This window comes from Dipodomys spectabilis, unplaced genomic scaffold (genome assembly GCF_019054845.1).
Source record: "Dipodomys spectabilis isolate Male_0828 unplaced genomic scaffold, ASM1905484v1 ptg000042l, whole genome shotgun sequence".
NCBI lineage: Eukaryota > Metazoa > Chordata > Mammalia > Rodentia > Heteromyidae > Dipodomys > Dipodomys spectabilis.
In genome coordinates this window covers 2396339-2423173 of record NW_024870719.1, presented here as the reverse complement: position 1 = coordinate 2423173, position 26835 = coordinate 2396339, and the positions used below count along the sequence as shown (strand labels likewise).

Sequence of the window (26835 nt, the reverse complement as noted above, 5' to 3'; positions counted from 1 at the left end):
CAAAAAAACCCAAAAAACAAAAAACCAACAAAAAATGATACGGCTCCCATCCTTCCTCTTCCTCTGAAAAACTTTTCAATCTCAGTCAATTAGGAAGGTAAATATTTTAATTTGCATGTCTATAATTATAAATGAAAAAAAACTGCTTTTTTACTACATGGTGTATTTTCTTTCTTTCTTTCTTTTTTTTTTTTTTTTTTTTTCTGAGTCTGGTCTTGGGGCCTGAACTCTGCACCTGGGCGCTGTACCTCAGCTCTTCAGCTCAAGGCAAGTGCTCTACCACTTAAGCCACAGTGCCACTTCCGGCTTTTTTTTCTGCTTATGTGGTGCTGAGGAATCGAACCCAGAGCCTCATGCATGCAAGGCAAACGCTCTACCACTGAGCCACTTTCCCAGGCCCATGGTGTATTTTCTTACAGGCTTACAGATTATAAGTATAAGGCATGGTTTCAATTCTTAATTAATTATCATTTGTATATTGGACCTAGACTAAATCTAATATTAAGAAAGGCAACCTTTTCTCCAATAGGTTACAACTTTTAAGGCTGGAAGCCTTAAAATGGTACAGCACTTGCCTAACAAGTGAGAATAGCTCTGAATTCAATCTCTAGCATCACCAAAAAAAAAAAAAAAGTAACGAGTAACTAATATCTTTTGATAGTATATTGGGATATATTGATCACTTTCAACTAGAGCACAAGCCTAGGTGAGATAATAGAGATTTTTTTAAAAAGGAAAGAGCCAGTCTTTTGTTACAATCTTTCTTTTAAATTTCTTAACTTCTTACTCCCAGGCTTTCTTGATACTGTTGGAAAATTAGTCTTCTGTCATGTTATGAATATTTTTACAGATTATTATTTTCTTAGAACAACATCTAGCTTGTCTCTATTTCCTACCAGGGCTCTGGATTATTATATATGCCTCTAAGATCCTTCCCATCTCAAATGCAAAAATAGCACATATCACTTTACTTCAGCTGTAAATGGAAATGTACTTTCACATAGCTAGAGTTCAAATAGATTTTTAAAAAATGGAAAAATAGTGGGAAGAAACAAAATACTGAAAGTGATTACTGCTGAATGGCAGGATTATATACTATTTTCTATTCTGTTTTTCCAAACCTTATACATTAAACACTAATTGCTTGTTTTGTTTTTGTTGTTGTTATTGTTGGTCATAGGGTTTGAACTCTAGGCCTGATGCTGTCCCTGAGCTCTTCATCTTAAGGCAGCACTCTACCACTTGAGCCACAGTGCCACTTCCTGTTTTCTGGTAGTTTATTGGAGATGAGTCTCATGGACTTTCCTGCCTGGGCTGGCTTTGAACTGTGAGCCTCAGATCTCAGCCTCCTCAGTAGCTAGGACTACAGGTGTGAGCCATTGGTGCCAAGCTTTATAGTTTTGTTTTGTTCTTGTCCTCAGTTGTGGAGCTTGAACTCTGGGCCTGGGCGCTGTCTCTCAGCTCTTCAGCTCAAGGCAAGCACTCTATCACTTGAGCCACAGCAACTTTTTTTTGTTTGTTTGTTTTTTTGGCTGGTCTTGGGGCTTGAACTCAGGGCCTGGGTGCTGTCCCTGAGTAGTTGTTGTTTTTTCTTCTCAAGGTTAGTGCTATACCGCTTAAGGCCACAGCTTCACTTTTCCCTTTTTTGGTACTTTATTTGAGAAAACAGTGTCTTACAAACTTTTCCGCCTGGGCTGTCTTCACACCCAATCCTATCTCAACCTCCTGAGTAGCTAGGATTACAGGCATGAGCAACTGGTGCCCAGCTTATATACTAAGTTTTTATAGCCCTGGTTTCAATTCCTTCTTTTCTTTTTCTTTCTTCTTCCTTCCTTTCTCTTTCTTTTTTCTTGCTTTTTTTTCCCTTCTTTCTTTCTTTCCTTCCTTCTTTCTGTCCTTCCTTCCTTCCCTTCTTTCATGAAGGATCTTGCATTTTTTTTTCCAGGGGCTAGCTTCACATCACAATCATCCTACTTTGGGCCTCTCGCAAATGGCTTTTTTTTTTTCCCTTTTCTTCTTTAATGGTGGTACTTTTACTTTTATGGTTTGAGTTCAGAGCCTTTTATGGTTTGAACTTCTTGCTAGGCTAGCACTTAACCAATGAGCCATGCCTCCAGCCCTTTTATTGTCATTTTTGAGATAGGCCCTTGCTTCTTCCCTGGGTGTGTGCCTGAACCACAATGGTATTGTTCACTTTCTACTATACATGGGATGACAGGTGCATTCCATAATGCCTAGCTTCTTCTACTGAGATACAGGCTTGAGAAACTTTCTGTCTGGACTTTCCTGGAACCATGATCCTTCTGATCTTAGCTTCCCCCATAGTTAGGAGGACAGGAGCATTCCACTGTGCCCAACTATTGTCTGAGATGTGGTCTTTCATACTTTTTTGCCTGTATAAGCCTCAAACTGTAAAGCACTTAATTTAAGCATCAAGTAGCTAGGATTATAGGTATGAGGCATGGTTTCTTTTTTTTTTTTTTTTTTGGGTCCGGTCATGGGGCCTGAACTCTGGGCCTGGGCGCTGTCCCTCAGCTCTTCAGCTCAAGGCTAGCGCTCTACCACTTGAGCCACAGCACCACTTCTGGCTTTTTTCTTTTTTTGCTTATGTGGTGCTGAGGAATCAAACCCAGGGCCTCATGCATGCAAGGCAAACGCTCTACCACTGAGCCACCTTCCCAGCCCCCAATTCTTAATCAATTAAAATTTATATATTGGATCTAGACTAAATCTAATATTAAGAAAGGTAACCTTTTCTCCAATAGGTGGCAACTTTTAAGGCTGGAAGCCTTAAAATGATACAGCACTCGCCTAACAAGTGAGAGTAGCTCTGGATTCAATCTCTAGCATCACCAAAAAAAAAAAAAAAGTAACAAGTGACTAATAGCTTTTGATAATATATTTGGATATATTGATCACTTTCAACTAGAGAAATAGAGTAATACCAAATACCAAAGAGAGCACAAGCTTATGTGAGATAATAGAGATTTTTTAAAAAGGGAAGATCCAGTCTTTTGTTACAATCTTTCTTTTAAATTTCTTAACTTCTTACTCACAGGCTTTACAAACTACTCATCTGGCCAGAGATAAAAATGGTAGATCTTAGATGACTGAGCTGAATTTTAGAGGAAGGAAAGATGGTACAGCTAAGAGCCACAAGGAAGATCACAAACAGATACAAGTATTTCTTGACATGGAGAATAACAAAATAAAGGTTATACTTACAACTTGAGAGTCACGAGCTTTAGTGTACATTTTGCCAACATTGAGGCCATCAATGACAATATCAAAAGGAGGGCAGGAATTTACAAATTTCTGAAATCTTTTCAGTTCCTAAAAAAGACAGATAAAATATTAACAAGACATTAAGAATATTATTGTAAAAGGTGACTTGATAATAAAAACACAAACATGATGCTTCTCAGCTGTGGTCCCAAGACTCAGGAAGCTCAGGTAGGAGGATTGAGAGTTTGAAGCTAGCCTGAACAACACAATGAGTTTGAGTTGGGTGTACTAGAAAGACCAGGCTGGGAAGGTGGCTCAGTGGTAGAGTGCTTGCCTCACATGCATGAGGCCCTCGGTTCAATTCCTCAGCACCACATAAGCAGAAAAAGCCAGAGATGGCGCTATGGCTCAAGTGGTAGAGCGCTAACCTTGAGCTGAAGAGCTGAGGGACAGCGCCTAAGCCCAGAGTTCAGGCCCAACAACTGGCAAAATAAATAAATAAGTAAATAAATAAATAATAGAGAGACCCTCTCAAAATAATTAAAATACAGTACTGACCAAGGTAGTGAGTGCCTGTAGCCCCAGCTATGAGGGAGGTTTAGATAAGAGGATCTTATTCCAGGCTCACCTTGGCAAAAATACTAGATCCTATCTGAAAATTTACTAAGCTGAAAGGGATGGGGATGTGGCTCAAATGGTACAGCACCTGCCTAGCCACCAGCACTTGGCTCAACAAAAAATTTTTGAGCACCTACTATATGATTAGCACTTTACCACTAAAAAGACAAGAATCCCCTACTTTAGTGAACCTTAATGGGAGGACGCACAAATAATCAAAATAAATAAGTGATATTAACTGTCAAATGAGATGAGTGTAGAGGAAAAACAAGAGGACAGTACTTGCTTCTGGCAATGATGGAATAGTTTATGCTGGATTACAGGAATAACAAAAATTCTGTATTTAAAAACTGTGTATTTAGCCGGGCGCCAGTGGCTCATGCCTATAATCCTACCTATTCAGGAGGCTGAGATCTAGGGATCGCGGTTCAAAGCCAGCCTGGGCAGGAAAGCCCATGAGACTCTTACCTCCAATTAACCACTGGAAAACTAGAAGTGGTGCTGTGGCTCAACTGGTAGGCACTGGTCTTGAGCTGAAGAGCTCAGAAACAACGTCAAAACCCAGAGTTCAAGCCCCATGACCAATAAAAAACAAAAACAAACAAACAAAAACGTGTGTATTGAGGCTGGGAAGGTGGCTCAGCAGTACAGTGCTTGCCTCCCATGCATGAGGCCCTGGGTTCAATTCCTCAGCACCACATAAACAGAAAAGGCTGGAAGTGGCACTGTGGCTCAAATGGCAGAGCACTAGCCTTAAGCTGAAGAACTCAGGGACAGTGCCCAGGCCTAGAGTTCAAGCCCCACGATGGACAAAACAAACAAAAACCTGTGTATTTAAATATACTAAAGAATGACCAAAAGCAGGCACAAGATGGAAGGAACATGACATTTGAAAGCTTGATTTTGAAGTATGTCTGGAAATTGATGCTACCTCAAAAAGTGGAATGACATCCACTTCACATGAACATGGGCTCCCTCTTATGAGTGCCTGAATAAACAAAGGCCTGATGCAAAAGTAAGGCTTTGTGACTGCAGAGTACAGGAAATAAAAGACAATGCACCTTTTAATGTCTGCACAAAAAAGAAGAAATGCCTATAAACATGATCTAAGTTTATGCTTCAGAAAGCTACAAAAAGAAGAACCAGGCAAATAGCTCATCCCTACAATCTCAGCTACTAAGGAGGCAAAGATCAAGAGGATTGTGGTTCAAGGCCAGCTCTGGCAAAATAATTAATGAAACTCCATCTTAACAACATCATCATCACTTTATTATTATTATTATTATATTATTATTATTATTATTTTGCCAGTCTGGGGCTCAGGGCCTGAGCACTGTTCCTGAGCTTCTTTTGCTCAAGGCTAGCACTATACCATTTGAACAACAACACCACTTCTAGATTTTTCTGTTTATGTGGTACTGAGGAATCAAACCCAGGGCTTCATGTATGCTAGGCAAGCACTCTACCACTAACCCACACTCCCAGCCCAATATCATTACTTTTTAAAAGTCAAGAAAAAGTGCTGGGTATGGCACTGTATATTTGCAATTCCATTACGTGGGAGACTGAAGCAGGAGATATCAAATTTGAGACCAGTGTGAGCTACAGTGAGTTCCAGGACTACACTGTGAGCCCAGACGAAACTACTACGTTGTCTCAAAATAAAAAAAGAGATAAGATATGGGGATGTAGCTTTGTGAGACAGTGGCCTGGTATAAGCAAGCAATACTCTGTGTTTGAACCTTAGCAAGAGCAAGTTCAACTTAAAAGACAGTAGATGCCAGGCGTCAGTAGCTCACACCTATAATCCTAGCTACTCAGGAGGCTGAGATCTGAGGATTGAGATTCAAAGCCAGTCTGGGCAGGAAAGCCATGAGACTCTTATCTCCAATTAACCACCAGAAAAACAGAAGTGGCGCAGTGGCTCAAGTGATAGAGCACTAGCCTTGAGCTGAAGAGCTCAGGGACAGTGCCCAGGGCCAGAGTTCAAACCCCACGACCAACACCAACAACAAAAAAGACAGTAGAATTAAGAAGCAGAATTAAAAGAAGCAAATAATATAACAAAGCAAAATGATGAAAAAAATTCAATCATTATTTCACATCACATACAAAAATATTATTATTATTATTATTATTATTATTATTATTATTTTGTCAGAATTGAGGCTTGAACTCAAGGACTTGTACTTACTAAGCAGGCATTCTGGGGCTGGGAAGGTGGCTCAGTGGTAGAGCGCTTGCCTTGCATGCCTGAGGCCCTGGGTTCTATTCCTCAGCACCACATAAGCAAAAAGAAAAAAGCCGGAAGTGGCACTGTGGCTCAAGTGGTAGAGCGCTAGCCTTGAGCTGAAGAGCTGAGGGACAGCGCCCAGCCCAGAGTTCAGGCCCCACGACCGGACCCCAAAAAAAAAAAAGCAGGCATTCTACCATTTGAGCCATGCCTCTAGACATATTTGCTATCCTTTATTTTTAGGAAGAGGAAAAGTATATGCTGTTATTTTATGAATTTAGTCTTGCATTTATGCTCAGGTTGGCCTAGACTATGATCCTCCTATTTATGCTTTCTGAGTAGCTAGGATAACAGATGTATGCTACCATACCCACTTTTTATTAATTGAGATGATATCTTGCAAACTTTTTGTCCTACTGATCTCAAAGCACAATCTTCCAAATTCTGTCTCCTCCATAATTAGGATGACCAGCATAAGCTTTCTCAAAAAAATATTTTTTTAAATGAGTCTTAAACCTAAACCTAAAAACCCAAACTGAAGATTTTGGAAGAAAAGAAATTCTTTTTTTTTTTTTTAATTCCTTACAATACCAGGTTGGTATTTCTTGGGCAAAGTTTGGAGAGGTAGCTCTGCAGTAAAGCATTTGTAAAGCATACATGAGGACCCAGGTTCCATTCTTAGTACTGAAGAACAAATTCTTAGGCAGCACATAGACTCATTACGAATAGTTGGCTTAGCAAGCTTCTTTATTTAAAGGTCCCCAAAAAGATAAGCCCCCAAAAAGATACAACATAATTTTTATGATATTCTTGCCAAAAATATAGAGAATTTTACAAGGAAATAGCAAGTATACTTAAATTGAGACACTCTACAAACAACAATATGCCTATATATTTTTTAAAGGAAAATTGACACTGGACATTGGTGGCTCACACATGTATCCTCGCTACTTAGGATGCTGAGGATCTAAGGATCACATTTTGAAGCCAACCAGGAAGGAGACTCATCTCCAATTAACTACCACAAAGCCAGAAGTAGAGCTGAGCTGTGACTCAAGTAGTAGAGCACCAGCCATGAGTGATAAAGCTAAAGGACAGTGCTCAGGCCCTAAGTTTAAGCTCAAATACTACACACACACACACACACACACACACACACACACACACACACACACACACACACACACACACACACACACACACACACACACACACACACACACACACACACACAGCTGTGAGATCCAAGAAAGACAAAGACAACTGGAATTTTTATTTTTGTTTTGAGACAAGGTCTTGCCAAATGGCCCAGGCTGGCCTCAAGCTTGTAATCCTCTTGCCTCAACCTCTGGAATTACTGCCTCAACCTCTGGAGTACTGGAATTATAGGCATGCACCACCACACCTGGTAAAGACTGAGATTTTTGTTACTGGAGACTAAAAGAGACTAAAGGAACAGGACAACTAAATCTACTGTGTAATCCTGAATTGGATCTAGGGCACAGATGTGGGCCAACTGTGTAAGGTCTATGAATCAATTGGTACATGAACACAAATTTGTTTGGTACATATAGGGCAGATGTACCTGCTTCACCTCAGCCTCCCCTGGCCATCTGCTTGTACTGATAATTTTATATGGACCTTGAATGATGTCATAAATATCGGAATGGCTATTAGCAGAAAAAAATGTTTCCCATTCCATGAGTTAAAAGCCTATTGGGACAAGAAAAAAATTGGATTAGCTAATATTATTATATTAATATTACAAAAAAGAATTCCCTTTGTGCCAAGTCATGAGGAAAAATTTCCAGTGAATCCGTGCACTGGTGGCCCACGCCTGTAATCCTAGCTACTCAGGAGGCTGAGATCTAAGGATCATGGTTCAAAGCCAGCCCAGGCAAGAAAGTCTGTGAAACTCTTATCCCCAATAAACCACCAGAAAACCGGAAGTGGCACTGTAGCTCAAGTGGTAGAGTGCTAACCTTGAGCTGGAAAAGCTGAGGGACAGTGCCCAGGCCCAGAGTTCAAGCCCCATGACCAACAAAAAAAAATTTCCAGTGAGATACCACTGTACATACATTAGACTATTGAAATCATCTGACCAAAGTAAGTATGTAGAGCAAAGAGAACTACCAAACACTTCTAGTAGGAATGCAGAATTGTACAAAAACTTTAGAAATGTTTTTAGAAATTATCAAATTTACAATTTGGTAATTTTACACATATACTTGCATAATCTCTGAGCAATCTCATATCTAAGCAATGAAATGAAAACTCACACCTACATGAACTTTTATGTGAATGCGAACAGTGATCTGATGACTACCTGCCCAAATAAACTGCTAAATGAAAGAAAAAAAAACTGGTAAACTCAGACAATGGAGTATTTACTGTTCAGTCAAAGAAACAGGTACTAGAGGTGTGGCTCAAGGTAGAATACTTGCCTCACAAACTTGAGGCCCTGAGTTCAAACTCCAATAACAAACATAAAGAAAAACTAGGGATGCACACAACATGGATGAATCTCAAGCTGTACATAGTAGCACACACCTGTGGTTTTCAGCTATTTGAAAGGCTGAGGCAGCAGGATTACTTGAGCTCATGAGTTCAAGACCGACCTAAGTAATATGGCAAAACAACGTATCAAAAAAATACAAAACATAAAACCACGCACAAGTTACACACCATAAGAATAAATTTTAGATTTATTATGCTAAGTGAAAAAAATAAGCCGAATGGCCACACACACACACACACACACACACACACACACACACACACACACACACACACACACACACACACACATATACTGTATGTTTCCATTTATATGAAAATCCAGAAATGGCAAAACTATATGTGCCAGGAGAAAGTAGATGAATGACTACAGGTAGTTGAGAAAGAGAAAGACTAATGAACACAAGGAACTTTTAATCAATAAATGTTTTTATATTTCACTTATGGAAGTATAACACAATTGCATACATTTGTCAGAACTCACTACTAATTTTATCATGTGTATTAGGTCTTAATAAAAATGATTTGAAGCAAAAATCAGGTGTGGTAGTATATGACCATCATCCTAGTGACTAGGAGGATGAGGAGATTTTGTAGCCAACTCAGGCTACGTTACAAGACTCTATCTCAAAAACACATGAACAAATAAATACCAAAGAAAATATTAATACAAAATGTTTCCTTTTAAAAATAATCACTGTAGGGGCTGGGAAGGTGGCTCAGTGGTAGAGCACTTGCCTTGCATGCATGAGGCCCTGGGTTCGATTCCTCAGCACCACATAAGCAAAAAGAAAAAAGCTGGAAGGGGCGCTGTGGCTCAAGTGGTAGAGCGCTAGCCTTGAGCTGAAGAGCTGAGGGACAGCGCCCAGGCCCAGAGTTCAGGCCCACGACTGGACCCCCCCCCCCCAAAAAAAAAAATCACTGTTATCTACATCTACTTTCATTTCTTGCCTGATTTCATTAGCTTTTCTATCTTTGTAATTCCCATTCCTTTCCAATTCCTTCCCTTCCACTCAACAAAAGTTTAAAAATTTCTCTGCTCAAATATATATATATATATATTTTTATTTTTTATTTTTTGCCAATCCTGAGGCTTGAACTCAGGGACTGGGCACTGTCCCTGCACTTCTTTTGCTCAAGGCTAGTGCTCTACCACTTGAGCCACTTCTGGCCTTTTCTTTTTATGTGATACTGAGGAATAAAACCCAGGGCTTCATGTATGCTAGGCAAGCACTCTACCACCAAGCCACATTGCCACCCCTCAAACATATATATATTACAAAATGTTTTTTAAAAGTTCCATTTAAGTATGGGTAGGATGGGGAAAAATGTAAGAGAAGCATGGAAGAGGTGATATTGGCCAAGATCTACTTCACTGGCAAAATGGACATGTGAAAAATCAAAAGTTCAACAAGATAATACGAAAATCCCCTTCTAGTCCTGATATTCTACAATGTTAATAGCACTTGGAAATCCCTTAAAAACACAGAATGCAAAATAGTCTACTTGCAATGGTTTGTTTAAAAAGTGGACAATTGACGGGAAATGTAATAAAATCCCCATCTGAAGCTCATTCTCCTACTCCATGTCTTCTTTGTAAGAGAGACGGAAAAAAAAACCAGGCTATCAGGCTACTCTCAAATTCCATTACTGAAGTTCCACTTACCAAATAAACTATGGGTTAGAGGTTCTCCATAATGTTTCCAGAGCACCCTCCCTCCCCTAAACCTTCACTTTTCAAAATAAATATATTTATGTCACTAACTCAAAAAAGACTGGTAGAGGGGCTGGGAAGGTGGCTCAGTGGTAGAGTGTTTGCCTTGCATGCCTGAGGCCCTGGGTTCAATTCCTCAGCACCACATAAGCAAAAAGAAAAAAAGCCGGAAGTGGCACTGTGGCTCAAGTGGTAGCGTGCTAGCCTTGAGCTGAAGAGCTGAGGGACAGCACCCAGGTGCCGAGTTCAGGCCCCACGACTGGACCCACAAAAAAAAAACAAAAAACTGGTAGACCATGCAGACAAGGCAATGACACAGAAAAAAACTGCTAAGTGAACACACATAGGACAGGGCAACTGTATTCATAGAAAGTAAGTCTGCAAAAAAAAAAAAAAAAAGAAAAGAAAAGAAAGAAAGTCTGCAAACAGAACAACTCTGTCTTTCTAAACCTACTGCCCGGATTGTATTCAATTGCATATTGTCCAGTGACCTGGGTATGAAAATGTACCCATTTTTTAAATCATGGGCTTATTGGCTATTAAGTTTCTCTCCCCCCCCCTCTCTCTCCCTCTCTCTCTCTCTCTCTTTCAAAATCAGTTTCGCTGGTTGCTGGTGGCTCATGCCTGTAATCCTAACTACTCAGGAGACTGAGATCTGTGGATCATTTGGTGGATATTTGGGTTGCTTCCACTTTTTGGCTATTATAAATAATGCTGCTTTGAATATTGTATACTACAAGTTTCACATGGATATACATTTCCATCTCTTCTAGAATACCTAGGGATAGATCTGTCAGGTCATATGTTAAGTCTATATTTAACTTTTCAAGAAGCTGCCAAAGTAGCTGTACCATTTTTATTTTTGCAACTGTATTGTATAAGCGCTCCAATTTTTCTACATCTTGCCAACATGTTTTTTATTAGTCATGCTTATGGCTATGATACAGCGTTTTATTGCCGTTTTGGGTTTGTTTGTATGTAGGCCAAGCTGGCCTGGAACTTGTGAGCTGCTTGGCTCTTTGTTGTAGTTTTGATTTGTACTTGCCTAATGACTAATGATGTGTGCTGTCTTCTTTTTTTTCTTCTTTATTGAGATTGATTACATCAATTTCACAAAATTCACAGTATTGTGGGATAGTGATACTTAAAGTCACACACACACATTTTAACCTTCACAAGGCACATTGTCATTATTATAGTCTATAAAGATTATGGTCTCTACAAACTTTGACACTACAGCTATTTTTTCCAAATCTAGTGATATGCGTATTTCTTTCCTATTGCTTAGTGTAAGCTGTTCCCCCTTCTTTCTCAGTCCCTCCCTCCCATTGCTGTCCTTGAGTTGCTTAGTTCACTTTTCATTAGTGTTCAGTGCAGCTGATGGGCCCCTCTGCTGTATTTTTTCCTGTTTTCCTCTGATTCTGTGCCCTCCTCCTATCTTCCCTCAGATGTGCACATGTATATACCATATATGGGGTCAAGGACATGGGGTCATCTAGGGATGATATGACATATTAGGAAGAGGGCCTTTGTTTCTTGAGTCCTGTTTACTTTGTCATATGTCCTTCCATTTGGAGTTTAACATCTGCATATCAGGGAGATCATGTGCTGTTTGTCTCTCTGATCTTGGCTTACCTCACCCAACATGATTTGTTCTAGTTCCATTCCTTTCTCTGCAAATGCCATTATTTTGTCCTTTCTAATGGCTGTGTAACAGTCCATTGGTACCTATATAAGGTACCACATTTTGGATCCATTCATCTGTAGTGGGGCATCTGGGTTGTTTCCATATCTTGGTTATTATAAACAGTGCAGCAAAGAACATGGAGGTGCAGGTGTCCTTGCATCCTGGTTCCTGTTGCTCAGGGTAGATGCCTAGGAGTGGTATGGCTGGGTCATAGGGGAGGTCTATATTTAGTTTTTTGAGGTATCTCCAGATTGCATTCCAGAGTGGTTGCATTAGGGTACATTCCCACCAGCAGTGCAATAGGGTTCCTCTTTCTCTGCATCCCCGCCAGCATTTGTTGTTGGCTGACTTTAGGATGTGGGCCATTCTGACTGGGGTAAGGTGCTATCTCAGGGTTGTTTTCATTTGCATTTCCTTTACAGCCAGGGATGATGAACATTTCCTCATGTGTTTCTTTGCCATTTTTATCTCTTCTGAGAGTCTCTCTTCAGTTCCATTGCCCATTTAATGATTGGTTTGTTAGATTTGGGAGGGACTAGTTTCTTGAGTTCCCTGTATATAATGGAATAAGGTCTTTGTCTGATATATTGCTGGTAAATCTCTTTTCCCAATTGGTTGGCTGTCTTTCTAGTTCGGTAGGTAGTCCTATTTGTCGACTCTCTCTCCAATTTGTTGTCATCTTGTGACTCTCTTCAGGAAGTTCCTGCCTGTGCCTGTAAGTTCTAGAATCTCTCCTACTATGTCTTGCAGTAGTTTCAGAGTTTCAGGTTTAACGTTGAGGTCTTTAATCCATTTTAGGTTGATGTTAATGCATGGTGACAGGCTGAGGTCCACTTTTAGTTTTCTGCATGTGGCCACCCAGTTTTCCTAGCACCAATAGTTGAAGAAGCTATGTTTCTTCCACTGTATGTCTTTGGCTCCTGTGGCTGACTATGTGAGTTTATTTCTGGATCTCCTAATCTATTCCATTGGTCTTCAGGTCTGTTTCTGTGCCAATACCAAGCTATTTTTGTTATTATGGCTCAATTGTAGAACTTGAAATCTGGTATTGTGATACCTCCTGTGTTATTTCTTTTGCCTAGAATTGCTTTAGCTATTCCATGTCTTTTATTAGTCCATATGAATTTTTGGATTGTTGTCTTGAACATCATTGGGATTTTGATGGGAATTACATTGAACTTGTATATTATTTCTGGCAGTATGGCCATTTTCACAATATTGATCCTACCTAGCCATGAACATGGGTGGTCCTTCCATTTCCTGGTATCTTCTTTGATTTCTTTCTTTAGATTTTTCTTCAATTTTCACTAACTAGGTCCTTTACATCTTCGGTTAGGTTATTTCCTAGTTGCTTTTTTTTTTTTTTTGAGGTTATTGTGAATAGGGTGTTTCCCAATTTCCCTTTCTGCTTGTACACTGTTGGCGTACAGAAAGGCAACTGAGTTTTGTGGGCTAATTTTGTATCCTGCTACTTTGCCGAAGTGGTTTATAAGTTCTAGGAGTTTGGGAGTAGAGTTTTTGGAGTTGTTTAGGTATAAGATCGTGTCATCTTCTATGCCTCCATCAGAAAGAATGACATTGCCCCATTTGTTAGGAAATGGAAAGACTTGGAAAAAATTAGATTAAGTGAAGTAAGCCAGGCCCAAAGAAACATAGGTCCCATGGTTTCCCTTATTTGCAATTACTAGTCTATGTCTGAGACAAGCAGAAACAGTCAGATAAGTTGATGTTAGGCGAACTGAACCCCAAGATAAGGACTCAAATTTTTTTTTCTTTCTTGTGATTGTTTCTAACATATTTATAAGATGATTTTTTTTGTTGCTTTGTGTGTCCCTCCCTCACAGTATAACCCCTGTTTTCACTGTATTTGACGTTGGTATAATTTGTGGAGGGGAAGGGAAAAAACAAATTGTTTAAATAGGGATACAGGTGGACCCATTGCAACATGAGATGTACAAGATGCTATGTTGAAAAACGAACTTTACAACTTTGGCTGTGGGGGGTGGTAGGAGTTGGGAAGGGGAAACAAAGGAGGACGCAACAATGCTTGATAAGAAACTGTACTCATGGGGCTGGGAAGGTGGCTCAGGGGTAGAGTGCTTGCCTTGAATGCATGAGGCCCTCAGTTCGAGTTCGATTCCTCAGCACCACATAAGGAAAAAGCCAGAAGCGGGGCTGAGGCTCAAGTGGTAGAGCGCTGGTCTACAGCTGAAGAGTTGGGGGACAGTGCCCAGGCCCAGAGTTCAGGCTCTACAATCGACCAAAAAAAAAGAAAGAAAAAAGAAACGTACTCATTACCTTGCCCATCTAACTGTAACCCCTCTGTAAGGTATTTTCACAATAAAAAAGGAAAACAAAAGAATCAAAGAATTCATTAGTCACAGGTGTGAAACAACAACAACAAAAAAGATGTCATCTGCAAATAGGAATCGTTTAATGTCTTCCTTCCCTATGTGGATCCCTTTAATGTCTTTTTCTTGCTTTATTGCTCTGGCTAAGGATTCCAGAACTGTATTGAAGAGGAGTGGAGTGGGCATCCTTGCCTTGTTCCTGATTTTAGGGGAATTGGTTGTAGTTTTTCTCCATTAAGAATGATATTGGCTGTTGGTCTGTCATATATGGCTTTTATTGTTTAAAATAATGTTCCTTCTATTCCTATTTTTCCAGCTTTTAACATGAATGGATGTTTTATTTTGTCAAAAGCCTTTTCTGCGTAAATGGAGATAATCATGTGGTTCTTGACCTTGACTCTGTTAATGTGATGAATAACACTTATTGTTTTACGTATGTTAAACCAGCCCTACATCTCTGGGATGAAGCCTACTTGATCATAATGAATGATTTTTTAAAATATGTTTCTGGATTCTGTTGGCTAAAATTTTATTGAGCAGCTTTGCATCTGTGTTCATCAAAGAGATTGGTCTGTAGTTCTCTTTTTTTGTTGGATCTTTGCCTGGTTTGGGGATGAGTGTAATAGTGGCTTTATAGAATGAGTTTGGGATTGCTCCTTCTGCTTCTATTTTGCAGAAAGCTTAAGGAATATGGGTATTAGTTCTTCTTTGAAGGTCTTATAGAATAGCAAATCCATCTGGATCTGGGCTTTTCCTTATTGGAAGACTTCTGCTTGTGTGTTATTGGCTTATCTAATTGATTTATATATATCTTCTTGGTTCAGTATGGGCAATTTGTGTTTCTCTAAAAATGCATCCACTTCTACTTCCTTAGTGAATATAGATTCCGGAAATAATTCTTTTTGATTGTTTGTATGTCTTGAATGTTTGTTGTAATTTTTCCTGTGGCATCCCTGATCTTACTGATTTGGATCCCTTCTTTTTTTTAGTTGATCTTGCAAGAGGTCTGTCAATTTATTAATTTTTTTCAGTTTTGTGTTTTATTAATTTTATTTATGGTTTTCTTAGACTCTACGTTGTTCATTTCAGCTCTTATTTTGGTTATCTTGCTCCATCTCATAACTTTGGGTTCAATTTTTCTTGCTTTTCTAACAGTTTTAGTTGCATCATGAGATTATTTACTTGACCTACCTGTTTTCTTGATGTGTGCACTGAGAGCAATAAATTTGCCCCTCAGGACTGCTTTTGCCATGTCCCATAGATTTTTTTGTGATGTATATTCATTTTCATTGAAATTATAGGAACTTTCTAATTTCTTCTGTGACCCAGCTGTTGTGCAGACATGTGCTGCTCAATCTCCATGTATTTGAATAATTTCTATGGTATGCTTTGTTATTGAGAACTATCTTGATTCCGCTATGGTTGAATAAAATTCAAGGGATTATGTCAATCCTTATATAGTTGCTTAAATTCTTTGTATTAACTATGATCTGATCTATTTTGGAGAAAGTTCCATGGGCTGCTGAGAAGAATGTGTACTGGGTGTTGTTGTTGTTGGGTGGAAAACTGTAGATGTCTGTTATGTCCATTTGGGATATAGAGTCATTTAGTTCAGAGGCTTCTTTGCTAATCCTCTGGTTGGTAGACCTGTTCTCTGGTCTCACCAAAATGGACTATGGAAGTCTCCTAGTATTATTGTATTTGGATATATTTTTTTCTGTAAGACTGAGAGTATTTGCTTAACATATTTGGGTGCTCCAATGTTTGGTGAGTATAAACTGATGATGGTGATATCCTCTTCTTGGACTGTTCCCTGTATTAATGTGTGGTGACCTTGTCTTTTTGTACTGATTTTAATGAAAAGTTTATTTTGTTAGATATCAAGATGGCAACTCCTGCCTTCTTGCTGGGAGCATTTGCATAGAAAATCTTCCTCCATCCCTTTACTTGGAGCTTGTTTTTAATATTTGGCTGTGAGATGGGTCCCTTGATGATAACAAATGGATGGATCTTATTTTCTGATCCAAGCTGCAGTTCTTATTTTGATTGCTGAATTGGGTTTATTAATATTTATGGTTATTATAGAGAGGTGCACTGTATTTCCTGTCATTTTCTTGCTTTCCTAGGTTTTTCTTCTTTCCTTTCCTCCTGTGCTTACTAAATTGGTCTCCTACTGATATCTATCTGATGTGATTCCGTGATCTTGTTTGTTTTCTTCAGACTGTTTTCTCCCTCTTAATATTTTTTTTGTAGTGCTGGCTTATTGGTTATGAATTTACTTAGTTTTTCTTTATTATTAAAAATTTTCGTTTCGCTGTTAAATGTGAATGCTTCATTGATATACCAGTCTGGGTTGGCAGTTGTTTGTTCTTAGGGCTTGGATAGTACTTTTCCAGGTTCTCCTTGCATTTAGGGTTTGTGTGCTGTCTCTGTATATATTCACTGGCCTTTAAGGAACTTAACGGAACTTTAAGGAACTTTTTCTTTTTTCTTTCTTTTTTGGTGCCAGAACTAGGCCTAAACTCTCTGCTACTTTTCTCACAGTTAGTGTTTTATCACTTATGCCAACCTCCAGTTCTAGATTTTTCCTAGCTAACTAGAGATTGGATTGGTCTTCCCAGGCTGGCTTTGAGCCTTGATCCTCAGATCTAAGCCTCCTGATTAGCTGGGATTAGTGGTGTGAGCCGCCAGCACATGGCTTAACTTTTCATTTTTGTATGTTAATACAAGCTTTACAAATCCAAAATGTCACAACTTCTACCATCTTTATACATTTTATGCTTGTAAATTTAAATCTGAAAAAAATAACTTCAAAGGAATTGTAAATATGAATTACAAAGAGTGTTGCCCTAAATGACTGTAAGAACCAGGCAAGGAAAATAAAGACAAACATAAGAATATACAACAGGGGCTGGGAAGGTGGCTCAGTGGTAGAGCGCTTGCCTTGCATGCTCAAGGCCCTGGGTTTGATTCCTCAGCACCACATAAGCAAAAAGAAAAAAGCCGGAAGTGGCACTGTGGCTCAAGTGGTAGAGCGTTAGCCTTGAGCTAAAGAGCTGAGGGACAGCGCCCAGGCCCAGAGTTCAGGCCCCACGACCGGACCCAAAAAAAAAAAAAAAAAGAATATACAACAGAACCAGGCACCAGTAGCTTATGCATGTAATCCTATCTACTCAGAAGGCTAAGATCTGGGAATCAAACTTTGAAGCTAGCCCAGGCAGCAAAGTCTGTAACATATCTTATCTCTAACTAATTACCAAAAAGCCAGAAATGGAGCTGCTCAAGTGGTAGAGCCCTAGTCTTGAGCACCAAAAACAACAACAACAACAAAAAAGCTTATGGACAGTGTCCAAGCTCTGAGTTCAAGCCTTAGAATTGGCTGGTGTGCACGTACACACGTGCATGCGCACGCATGCACACGCACGCGCACACACACATACACACACACACACACACACACAGCAGGCAAAATAGCAAATTGCAAATGTTAGAAGCCTTATTACTCATGATTTGAGAGGAGAAGAGGTACAAACTGTGTCAAATAGGGGTATGTGAGTGCCTTACAGAGGAAGCATCCCAGTGCTTAGTCTGCACCTTATTGCTACACAAAAATAAAGATTAGGGTTAGTAGATTTGATTTTTCAGGAAAACCTGAGAACCTGGCATTTTAAAATATAGTTGACCCTCCATACCTATGGATTCTGTATCCACAAATTAAACCACAACAAGACTGAAAACATTCAGGAAAAAAAATCCAGACAGTTCAAAAACACAATTGTGCAGTAGCCTGTGTAATTTTACAGAGCCTGAGTCTCCCCAGAACCTTGTGTCATCTGTACACTAAGCAGTTAAGCCTAGAATGGTTGTGTCTGTAACTGGACATGTAGAGACTTTTTACTATTCTCTAGTCAACACAATTGAACAGCTCTTTATCTATCATTTACACTGTATTAGGTATTATTTGTAATCTACAGATGACTTAAATGTATAGTCCTGTGCGGACTGATATTTCAATCAATAATAGGATTCATAGACCATATATATCACAGCAGTACCATAGGATCATATGGCCTAGTGTCACTGCAGCAATCTTAGTTCATATGTGTCCTATAATGTATGCACAGTGAAGAAATTACTTGATGCATTTTTCAGAGTATCCTCGTGTTGTTAAGCAATATGTAATTGTATATAAGAGAACTGAGCATCTGTGGCTTTTGATATCTGCAGAAAATCCTAGAACCAATCCTCAATAGCTTTTCTTAAAAAAGTAAAACATAGAGAACGTCAAATGAAATATATATAAGGGTTAGATTCTTTTGTGTATGTCTACCTGTGACTTGAACTCAAGGCCTCATGTTTTGTTTGACTTTCTTGCTCATAGCTATTGCTCTACCATTTGAGCCATACTTCTAGACCAGGATTTTGCTGGTTATTTTGGAGATGAAGTTTCATGGACTTTTCTGTCCTGACTGGCTTTGAACCTCAATCTTCTAGGCGCCACCAGCACCTAACAGATTCTGCTTTTAGATACAAGTTTACAATACAGTGACTTGGTCAGCCAGCAGATTTTTTTTTTTTTTTTGTCAGTGTGGGGCCTGAACTCTGGTCCTGGGCACTGTCCCTCAGCACTTCAGCTCAAGGCTAGCACTCTGCCGCTTTAGCCATGGTGCCATTTCTGGCTTTTTCTGCTTATGTGGTGCTGAGGAATCAAACCCAGGGCCTCATGCATGCAAGACAAGCACTCTACCACCGAGCTACCTTCCCAGCCTCTAGCCAACAAATTTGTATTGAGTACTTATTTAATGACAATGTTCTAATTTCTGGGAAAACACAATGAAAAACTACCTCCTGCCTGTAAGACATTTATATAGTAATGGAGGGGGAAAGTAAAAGCAAGGTTACAAAAAAATACTTCTTTTTCGGTAACCAAAAGTTCTTTGTTGTTCAACTTCCTGCTACTATAATGAAACACCTGAGATAATTAGTTTATAAAGAGAAAATATTTATTTTGGCTTATGGTTTTAGAGGTTCAAGGCCATAATTGGGTAGATCTATTGCTCTTAGGCCTCTGGGGTACTGGATGGCAATGGCGGGAAGCACATGGTACAGCAAACTACTCACCTTGTGGCCAGGAAGCAAAAGAGGATGAAAGGCTCAGAGTCTCACAATCCTCTTTGAATGTACACCCCATTTAATGTCCTTTCACTAGGCTCCATCTCCTAAAGGTTCCTTCATCTTCTTACAGTGACACTCTAAGAACCAAGTCTGTAAATAAGTAGGCCTATGGGTAACATTTAACATTAAAAATATGGCAGGACGGGCTGGGAAGGTGGCTCAGTGGTAGAGCGCTTGCCTTGCATGCCTGAGGCCCTGGGCTCGATTCCTCAGCACCACATAAGAAAAAAGAAAAAAGCCAGAAGTGGCGCTGTGGCTCAAGTGGTAGAGCACTAGCCTTGAGCTGAAGAGCTGAGGGACAGCGCCCAGGCCCAGAGTTCAGGCCCCACGACCGGACCCCAAAAAAAAAAAAAAAAAAAAGGCAGGGCCTTCAAGGAAAATCAAGCAAGATAAGACATTAGCCCATTCTCCTTGGTCTTCTACTTTAGATATGGTAGACAGAGAAAGATCTTTGGTGACATATGAGTAAAGTCCTAAATGTGGTCAGGAGTAAACCATGTTCTCTCAGGGAACAGCTGTCTAGGCAAAGCAAACAACTTCTGTGGCTTTTACTGAATGCTAAGGGGTTCTGATGTTTAAGGACTGACTGACAAATAGGTAATTTGGAAGCTGAAAAAATAATTACATAGCACCAGCCTAGTAAGTGTGAGGCCTGAGTTCAGTCCCAAGTATAAACAAAAAAAGAGCAAAAGAAAGGGGGGAGGGAGATAGGCTAAATAGTTTAGTCAAAAATGAAACCCCCTTCTACAACTAATTGGTATTAATAAAAATGTAGAAAAAAAGAATATCTATAAAGATCATGTAATTATATTGTAGGTTTAATTTTTTTAGTATTTTTATTTGCTTACATTAGTTACACAGAGGGGGATTTCATTGTTACATTTCCATACATGTTTAAATATATACAAATTAATCTTGTCCTCTCTGGTAAATTAAAAAATTTTAATGATCTAATGTTTGCTTGTTACTATGAAGAGTTGATAAATATAAAAATAATTCTAAAACAGTTACACAAAAGTTTTAAACTCTTTATGTTATCCAACTTTATATTAGAAAAAATGAAGCAGAACCAATATTTGTTGTTTTGTAACTGTTGTCTAATAATAAATAAATAAATAGTAAAATATTCCGCAGATGTGCAGCGAGAAGCAGAAATTTAGAGCTGGGGATAGTAGGACATGCCTGTAATCCTAGTACTCAAGAGGCTGATACATGAGTCACAAGTTTGAGGCTAGCTTGAACTAAAAAGTCAAGTGTGTTGTAACAAAAAGCTGGCAGCTATCTGTAATCCTAGCTACATGGAAAGTTAAGTTTCCTGTCAGTGAGAAAAGGAAGAATGTCATTCCAGGCCAGTCTAGCCAAAAAAAGTTTGTGAAACCCTCTCTCTCTCCAGAAAAGCTGGGTGTGGTAGGTGTCTGTTAGCTCATCTGTACCAGGCAGTACAAGTAAGAGGATAGTGATCTAGACGTGCCCAGGCAAAAAGTGAAACCCTATATCAATGATAACTAGAGCAGGATAAAGGTATGGTTCAAGTTATAGAGTGCTTACCTAGCAACCTCAAAGCCTAAGTTCCATCACTAGTACTATTAAAAAAAATAATACAGCAAAAAGGTTAAAGTCATAGTTCAAGTTATAACTCAAGCAAATATGAAGCCTTAAATTCATACCCAGTAATGCCAGAAGAGAAAGAAATAAAAATTTTCAAATGTCATGGTTTGTAACTTACACAAACCCAATAAGCTCCAGAACAGCGATGACTCCAGCATCTAACCTCAAAGAGCTAACTTCATATTTATTTATTCATTTATTTATTTATTGCCAGTCCTGGGGCTTGAACTCAGGGCCTGGGCACTGTGCCTGAGCTGCTCTTGCTCAAGGCTAGCACTCTACCATCTGAGCCACAGCACCACTTCCAGCTTTTTCTGTTTATATGGTACTGAGGAATGGAACCCAGGGCTTCATGCATACTCTACCACTAAGCCACATTCCCAGCCTTGACTTCATATTTATGAATGAACCTCACCTCTTACAGAGTAAAACTGTCTCTTCTATATATGACTCCCCCTATCTTATGTGCAAAAATAAACAGGTTAAACAAGTGATTTTTCACAATAAGCAATACTCAAAGAGATACTAAACTTTTTTTGAAATTAAAAACTCTTCAGTTACTTGAATGATGGCCCATGTTTATGACAGTTTACTGTTTTTTTTTTGTTTATTTGTTTGTGTCCATACTAGAGTTTGAACTCAGGGTTCTGGGTACTGTCCTTTAACTTTTTCACTCAAGGCTGGTGTTCTACCACTTGAGCCATACCTCTTCTTTTAGATTTTTGGTGGTTGATTGGAGATAAGAATCTCTCAGGGGCTGGGAAGGTGGCTCAGTGGTAGAGCACTTGCCTTGCATGCATGGGGCCCTGGGTTCGATTCTTCAGCACCACATAAGCAAAAAGAAAAAAGCCGGAAGTGGCGCTGTGGCTCAAGTGGTAGAGCGCTAGCCTTGAGCTGAAGAGCTGAGGGACAGTGCCCAGGCCCAGAGTTCAGGCCCCACGACCGGACCCAAAAAAAAAAAGAGTCTCTCAGACTTTCCTGCTTGGGCTAGGTTTAAATCATGATCCTTAGATCTCAGCCTCCTGAGTAGCTAATATTACAGGTGTGAGCCACTGTTACCTGGCTGGTTTACTTTTATTCTTAAGCTTTTATACAAATCTTGCCAGATTCAACATTGATTTCATTTGTCTTATGTCCTGTTCCACATTAGCAACTAAGGGAAAAATAGGCACACAATATTATATATTCAAATTTTTACAGCATAAAAATCAGTGATCAATATGCATCCAATGTGTTTTAGGCACTAGGTAATATTTTCTAAAGATTAAAAGAAAATGAAGGGCTGGGAAGGTGGCTCAGTGGTAGAGCACTTGCCTTGCATACTCGAGGCCCTGGGTTCGATTCCTCAGCACCACATATGCAGAAAAAAAAAGCCAGAAGTGGCACTGTGGCTCAAGTGGTAGAGCGCTAGCCTTGAGCTGAAGAGCTGAGGGACAGCGCCCGGGCCCAGACCGGACCCAAAAAAATAAAAAATAAAATAACAGAAATCTAAATGAACTCAAGGAAATGGAAACAAGAGACTTTTTCTTTGTTTTTGTTTTTGTTTTCTTTTTGTCTTGTTTGTTCATTTATTGGTCTTGGGAGGGTTAAAGGAGGGCACAGAAATGGATGGACAAAGAGTGAACAAATTCAGCAGTAGTACTCACTAGATACTATGTTGAAAATGAACTATACAACTTGTGGATGGGGATGGGAGGGAAAAAGGAGAGCAAGGGAAGAGGTGACATTGTCCAAAACAAATGTACTTATTACCTAACTTATGTAACTGTAATCCCTCTGCACATCTCCTTTATAATAATAAACAAACAAAAAGCTAAAAGTAAAGCTAGCTCAAGTGATAAGAGTACTAGCACTGAGCAAAAAAAAGCTCAGGGACAGTGCCCAGGACCTGATTTTAAGCCCCCGTAATGGCACCAAAAATAAATAAATAAATAAAATTCACAAGAACTAGAGGCATGGTTAAGTGGTAGAGCACCTTCCTAGCAAGCACAAGGCTCTGAGGTCAATCCCCAGTGCCACTACCCCTACATAAGTTGATAAAAATGAGTCTACCAGGTCAAAACTACAACACACAAGAGGACACTATCCTATCCTCCATGTGTGAGAATCCTCTAAGACAAAAGAAAGATTGTAGTCCAAAGAACTCAGGATAAAGGATAATAGAAAAATCTAAAAAGCAATATAATTATATTAATTTCATAATGTTGGGTAGCATGAAAAATGCTTACAATCCCAGGACTTAAGAAGTGAGATTGAAACCAGCCTGGACTACAAAGTGAGCACTGTCTCCAAAAACAAAACAAGCAAATAACAAATAAAAATTTTTTAAATAATTAAAACATAAAAGAAAAATGAAAACTATAAGAAATGACAGGTAATAAAAATGGAAGAGGAACATTTGAAAGAGAAGTTCTAAAGTTAAAATTCTGAAAGAATTGAATGCATGGAGAAAAAAAATCTAAATGTTCACCAACTGGTAAATACAAATTTGGCATATTCATATCCTAGAATACTACTTGGCAATGAAAAGGAACCATTGATACTTGTTTTAAAAAAAAGCTCAATATTCATGTAAGTCTAATGTACTATAAAAACAACATATTAAACTTTAAAAAAGGCTGCATGGTCTATGTTCTTTGTTGTATTAACAGTTTTAGAAAAGGCGAACTCCAGAGACAGAGGTAGTTTAGTGTTTAAGGCTAAAATAACAGCAGGCAATGTGATGAAACTATTTGGGTGAGAAGTGGTTTCAGACTTATTACAATGATGGCCACCCAAGTATATAAATTTACTTGAGACAATTAAGCAGTACACTAATGAGGGATGAATTTTATCATATAGATTTGTGAAAAAATGAGGGAAACCATAAATGGATGGAGAGAGAAAATAGACAGATCTGAAGAGGTAATAATCTACAACAGAGCTGAAGAATTTACCCAGAATGTAACTCAAATGTATAAAGAAATGAAACATATGAATGATAGAGATAGAGAAGAAAGTGAGAGTATCTGATAAGAAGTCTAGTCAGAATTTCAGGACAATTAAACATTTGGAGATATAATTATTGAGAATTATTCAGAATTGATCCAAGACATGAAAGCTCAGTTTCCAGAAGTACAATGACTCTCAAAGAGGAAAAATAAATACACCCACACCTAGATACGTCATAGTAAAATAGTAAGAGAGAAAAACAAAAACCCAAGAGAAATAAAAACAGAAATGATCTACAATGGAACAAAATCAGATGGAAAGGCAATTTCTCAATACCAATAAAAGGAGAGATGATAATGAAATACTGTCATCAAAGTACTAAAGAAAAAGCTAAATTCTATGTAAAAAATATCACTCAACAAAGCAAAACAGCCAGGCACTGGTGGCTCACACCTGTAATTCTAGCTATTCAGGAGGCTGAGACCTAAGGATCATGGTTCAAAGCCAGCCCAGACAGGAAGTGGTGCTGTGGCTCATATGGTAGAGCACTAGCCTTGAGCTGAAGAGCTGAGGGACGGCACTCAGGCCCAGAGTTCAAGTCCCATGACCAACAAAAAGGAAAGAAGGGGGGGGCAGGGAGAGAGGAAAGAAGAAGGAAGGAAGGAAGGAGAAAAAGAAAGACCTCAAAGATTGAAATCATTTATCACTTTTAGTTTGCCAAGGAAGATGTCCAGCAGAAAGTTTGAGGCCTGGTAGAGGGCGAGGCTGCAGCTATAGATCTGAGTCTGGTATACATGTGGTCAAGAGAACCAAAGGATTGAATGAAATGTACAGGGAAAGTGGGTAGAGTAAGAAAAGGAGGAAGCTCCAGGAAGTCAGAGGCCTGACAAATACCAAAAACTTAGGGGCCAGGCCAAACACTTGCAAATTATTGCTCAATTGCCCTCTAACATCTTTCATTCTAGAGAGCTTTATGTAGAGAGGAAATAAAATGGTATGTTGGGGATGTGGCTCAAGTGGTAGAGTACCTGGCCTAGCAAGTGTGGAGCCCTGAGTTCAGACTCCAGTAAAAGGAAGGAAGAGAGAGAAGGAAGGAGGAAGGGAAGAACAAAGGAAGGAAGGAAGAAAAATAGGTAATCCTAGCACCCAGATTTGGGCTAAATAGTAAAATTTTGTCTGAAAAACATAACAAAAAATGTTTATTCCTCTATCAGTGGTATGAATAGGTATTGTGATTAGGAGACTGAAATTCAGAGAAGGTGACTATATAACTCTCAAGTGGGACACTTGGGAGTTCAACCTTGAAAGTCTACGTTGTTACTTATTCAACTATAACAAAGCAACAAAAATCCATCCAGGCATCCCCAAACCAAGCACGGCGTAAACAAGTACATTTAAAGATCATGGAGTATAAGTCATAGTTGAAGACAACCTCCTGGCACCTACCTTCTACCAATTTTTCCTTCTTCCTGGACACTATGTATTAAAAAGTGTGACCTGTCTTGATTGGCAATTAGTGCTCCTCCCAGCAAGATACATGCAAACAATCTTTCATGAGGTCTTTGAGAAATACTACTTTCTTTTGATAAAGTCTTCCTTGGATATTTAGAGAGATAGATCACTGGTGATTAAATTTTTAAGATACAACATTTGCAGGATACATTCAAATGGTAAACAACATCAAGGTTCCTTCTAGTTTCCTTTTTGCAGCATGGAGAAAGAACCCAGCACTTTGAGCATGTCAGGAAAGTGCTCTACCACTAACTAAACTACATCCCCAACTTTAAAATACCTTTTTTTTTTTTTGGTGCTGGTCCTAGAGTATGAACTCAGAGCCTGGACACTGTCCCTCAGTCTCTTATGCTCTACTTCCAGTTTTTTGTTAGTTTAGTGGAAATAAGAGCCTCACAGACTGTCCTGCCCAGGTTGGCTTTGAACCATGATCCTCAGATCTCAGCCTCCTGAGTAACTAGGATTATAGATAAGCATGAACCACACACTGGTGCCTGGCAAAAATTGTTTCTTAAATCTTGATTGCACTTTGGGAAAAAAGATTTAACTCCGATAAGCTCAGTTTCAAAATTAAGTAGAGCAGTAAGCTTTTAATACCATTTTCCTTCAATTTTTTAATAGAAAAAAGCTACAAGAAAGGGGAAAAGATATCTAATTCTTAGTTGCGAAATCTTGCTCCCAAATGATAAGAAAGACAAACAACCGGACCAGGATCTGCAAACTCTGAAATGCTATTAACCACATTTTTGTTTGTTTTTAAATGTTGCTTTCAGTACAGGGAGTTCATGTACACTTCCACACCCTGGAAATCCCCTCTGCTTCAACAACCAACCAGGAAGCTTCTCCAAAGTGCCCACAGAATGCCTGTCGTCTTTTCTTCCTTGGAAGGAAACAGAATATTGAAGTTCCTTCTCTGGGTGGTCCCGAAACAAAATCAAATACAAACTACAGTTAGATCACAGGGAAACTTTTCAAGAAGAGAAACAGAGCCAGCAGTGGTACAAATGCTTGTAATCCCAACCCTTGGGAGAGACAGGGAGGAGGATTGGGAATTTGAGACCTGTATGAGCTACACAGCAAGTTCTAGATCAGCCTGGGGTATATAACAAGATACTGTCTCAAACAACAGCAACAAAAGAAATAAAAAGGTAAACATTTCATTTTAAAATAAAGGGAAGAAATAGCACAGACAGAAATATATCAATACACAGAAATGTTAGATTAGTATATCATACAAACATGAACTATCCAAAACTGTACATAT

At 39.1% G+C, this 26835-nt stretch overlaps 1 protein-coding gene across 2 annotated transcripts in view; it reads right to left on the bottom strand.

The window, feature by feature from the left end:
- The window catches only part of LOC122106532 (protein only RNase P catalytic subunit), a 130647-nt gene that overhangs the window by 77328 nt on the left and 26484 nt on the right, over positions 1-26835 (bottom strand). For both annotated transcript variants that reach the window (XM_042677905.1, XM_042677908.1), the window contains exon 5: positions 3226-3333. In XM_042677905.1, coding sequence (XP_042533839.1) covers positions 3226-3333 — 108 coding nt within the window. The remainder of the gene's footprint in view (positions 1-3225; positions 3334-26835) is intronic.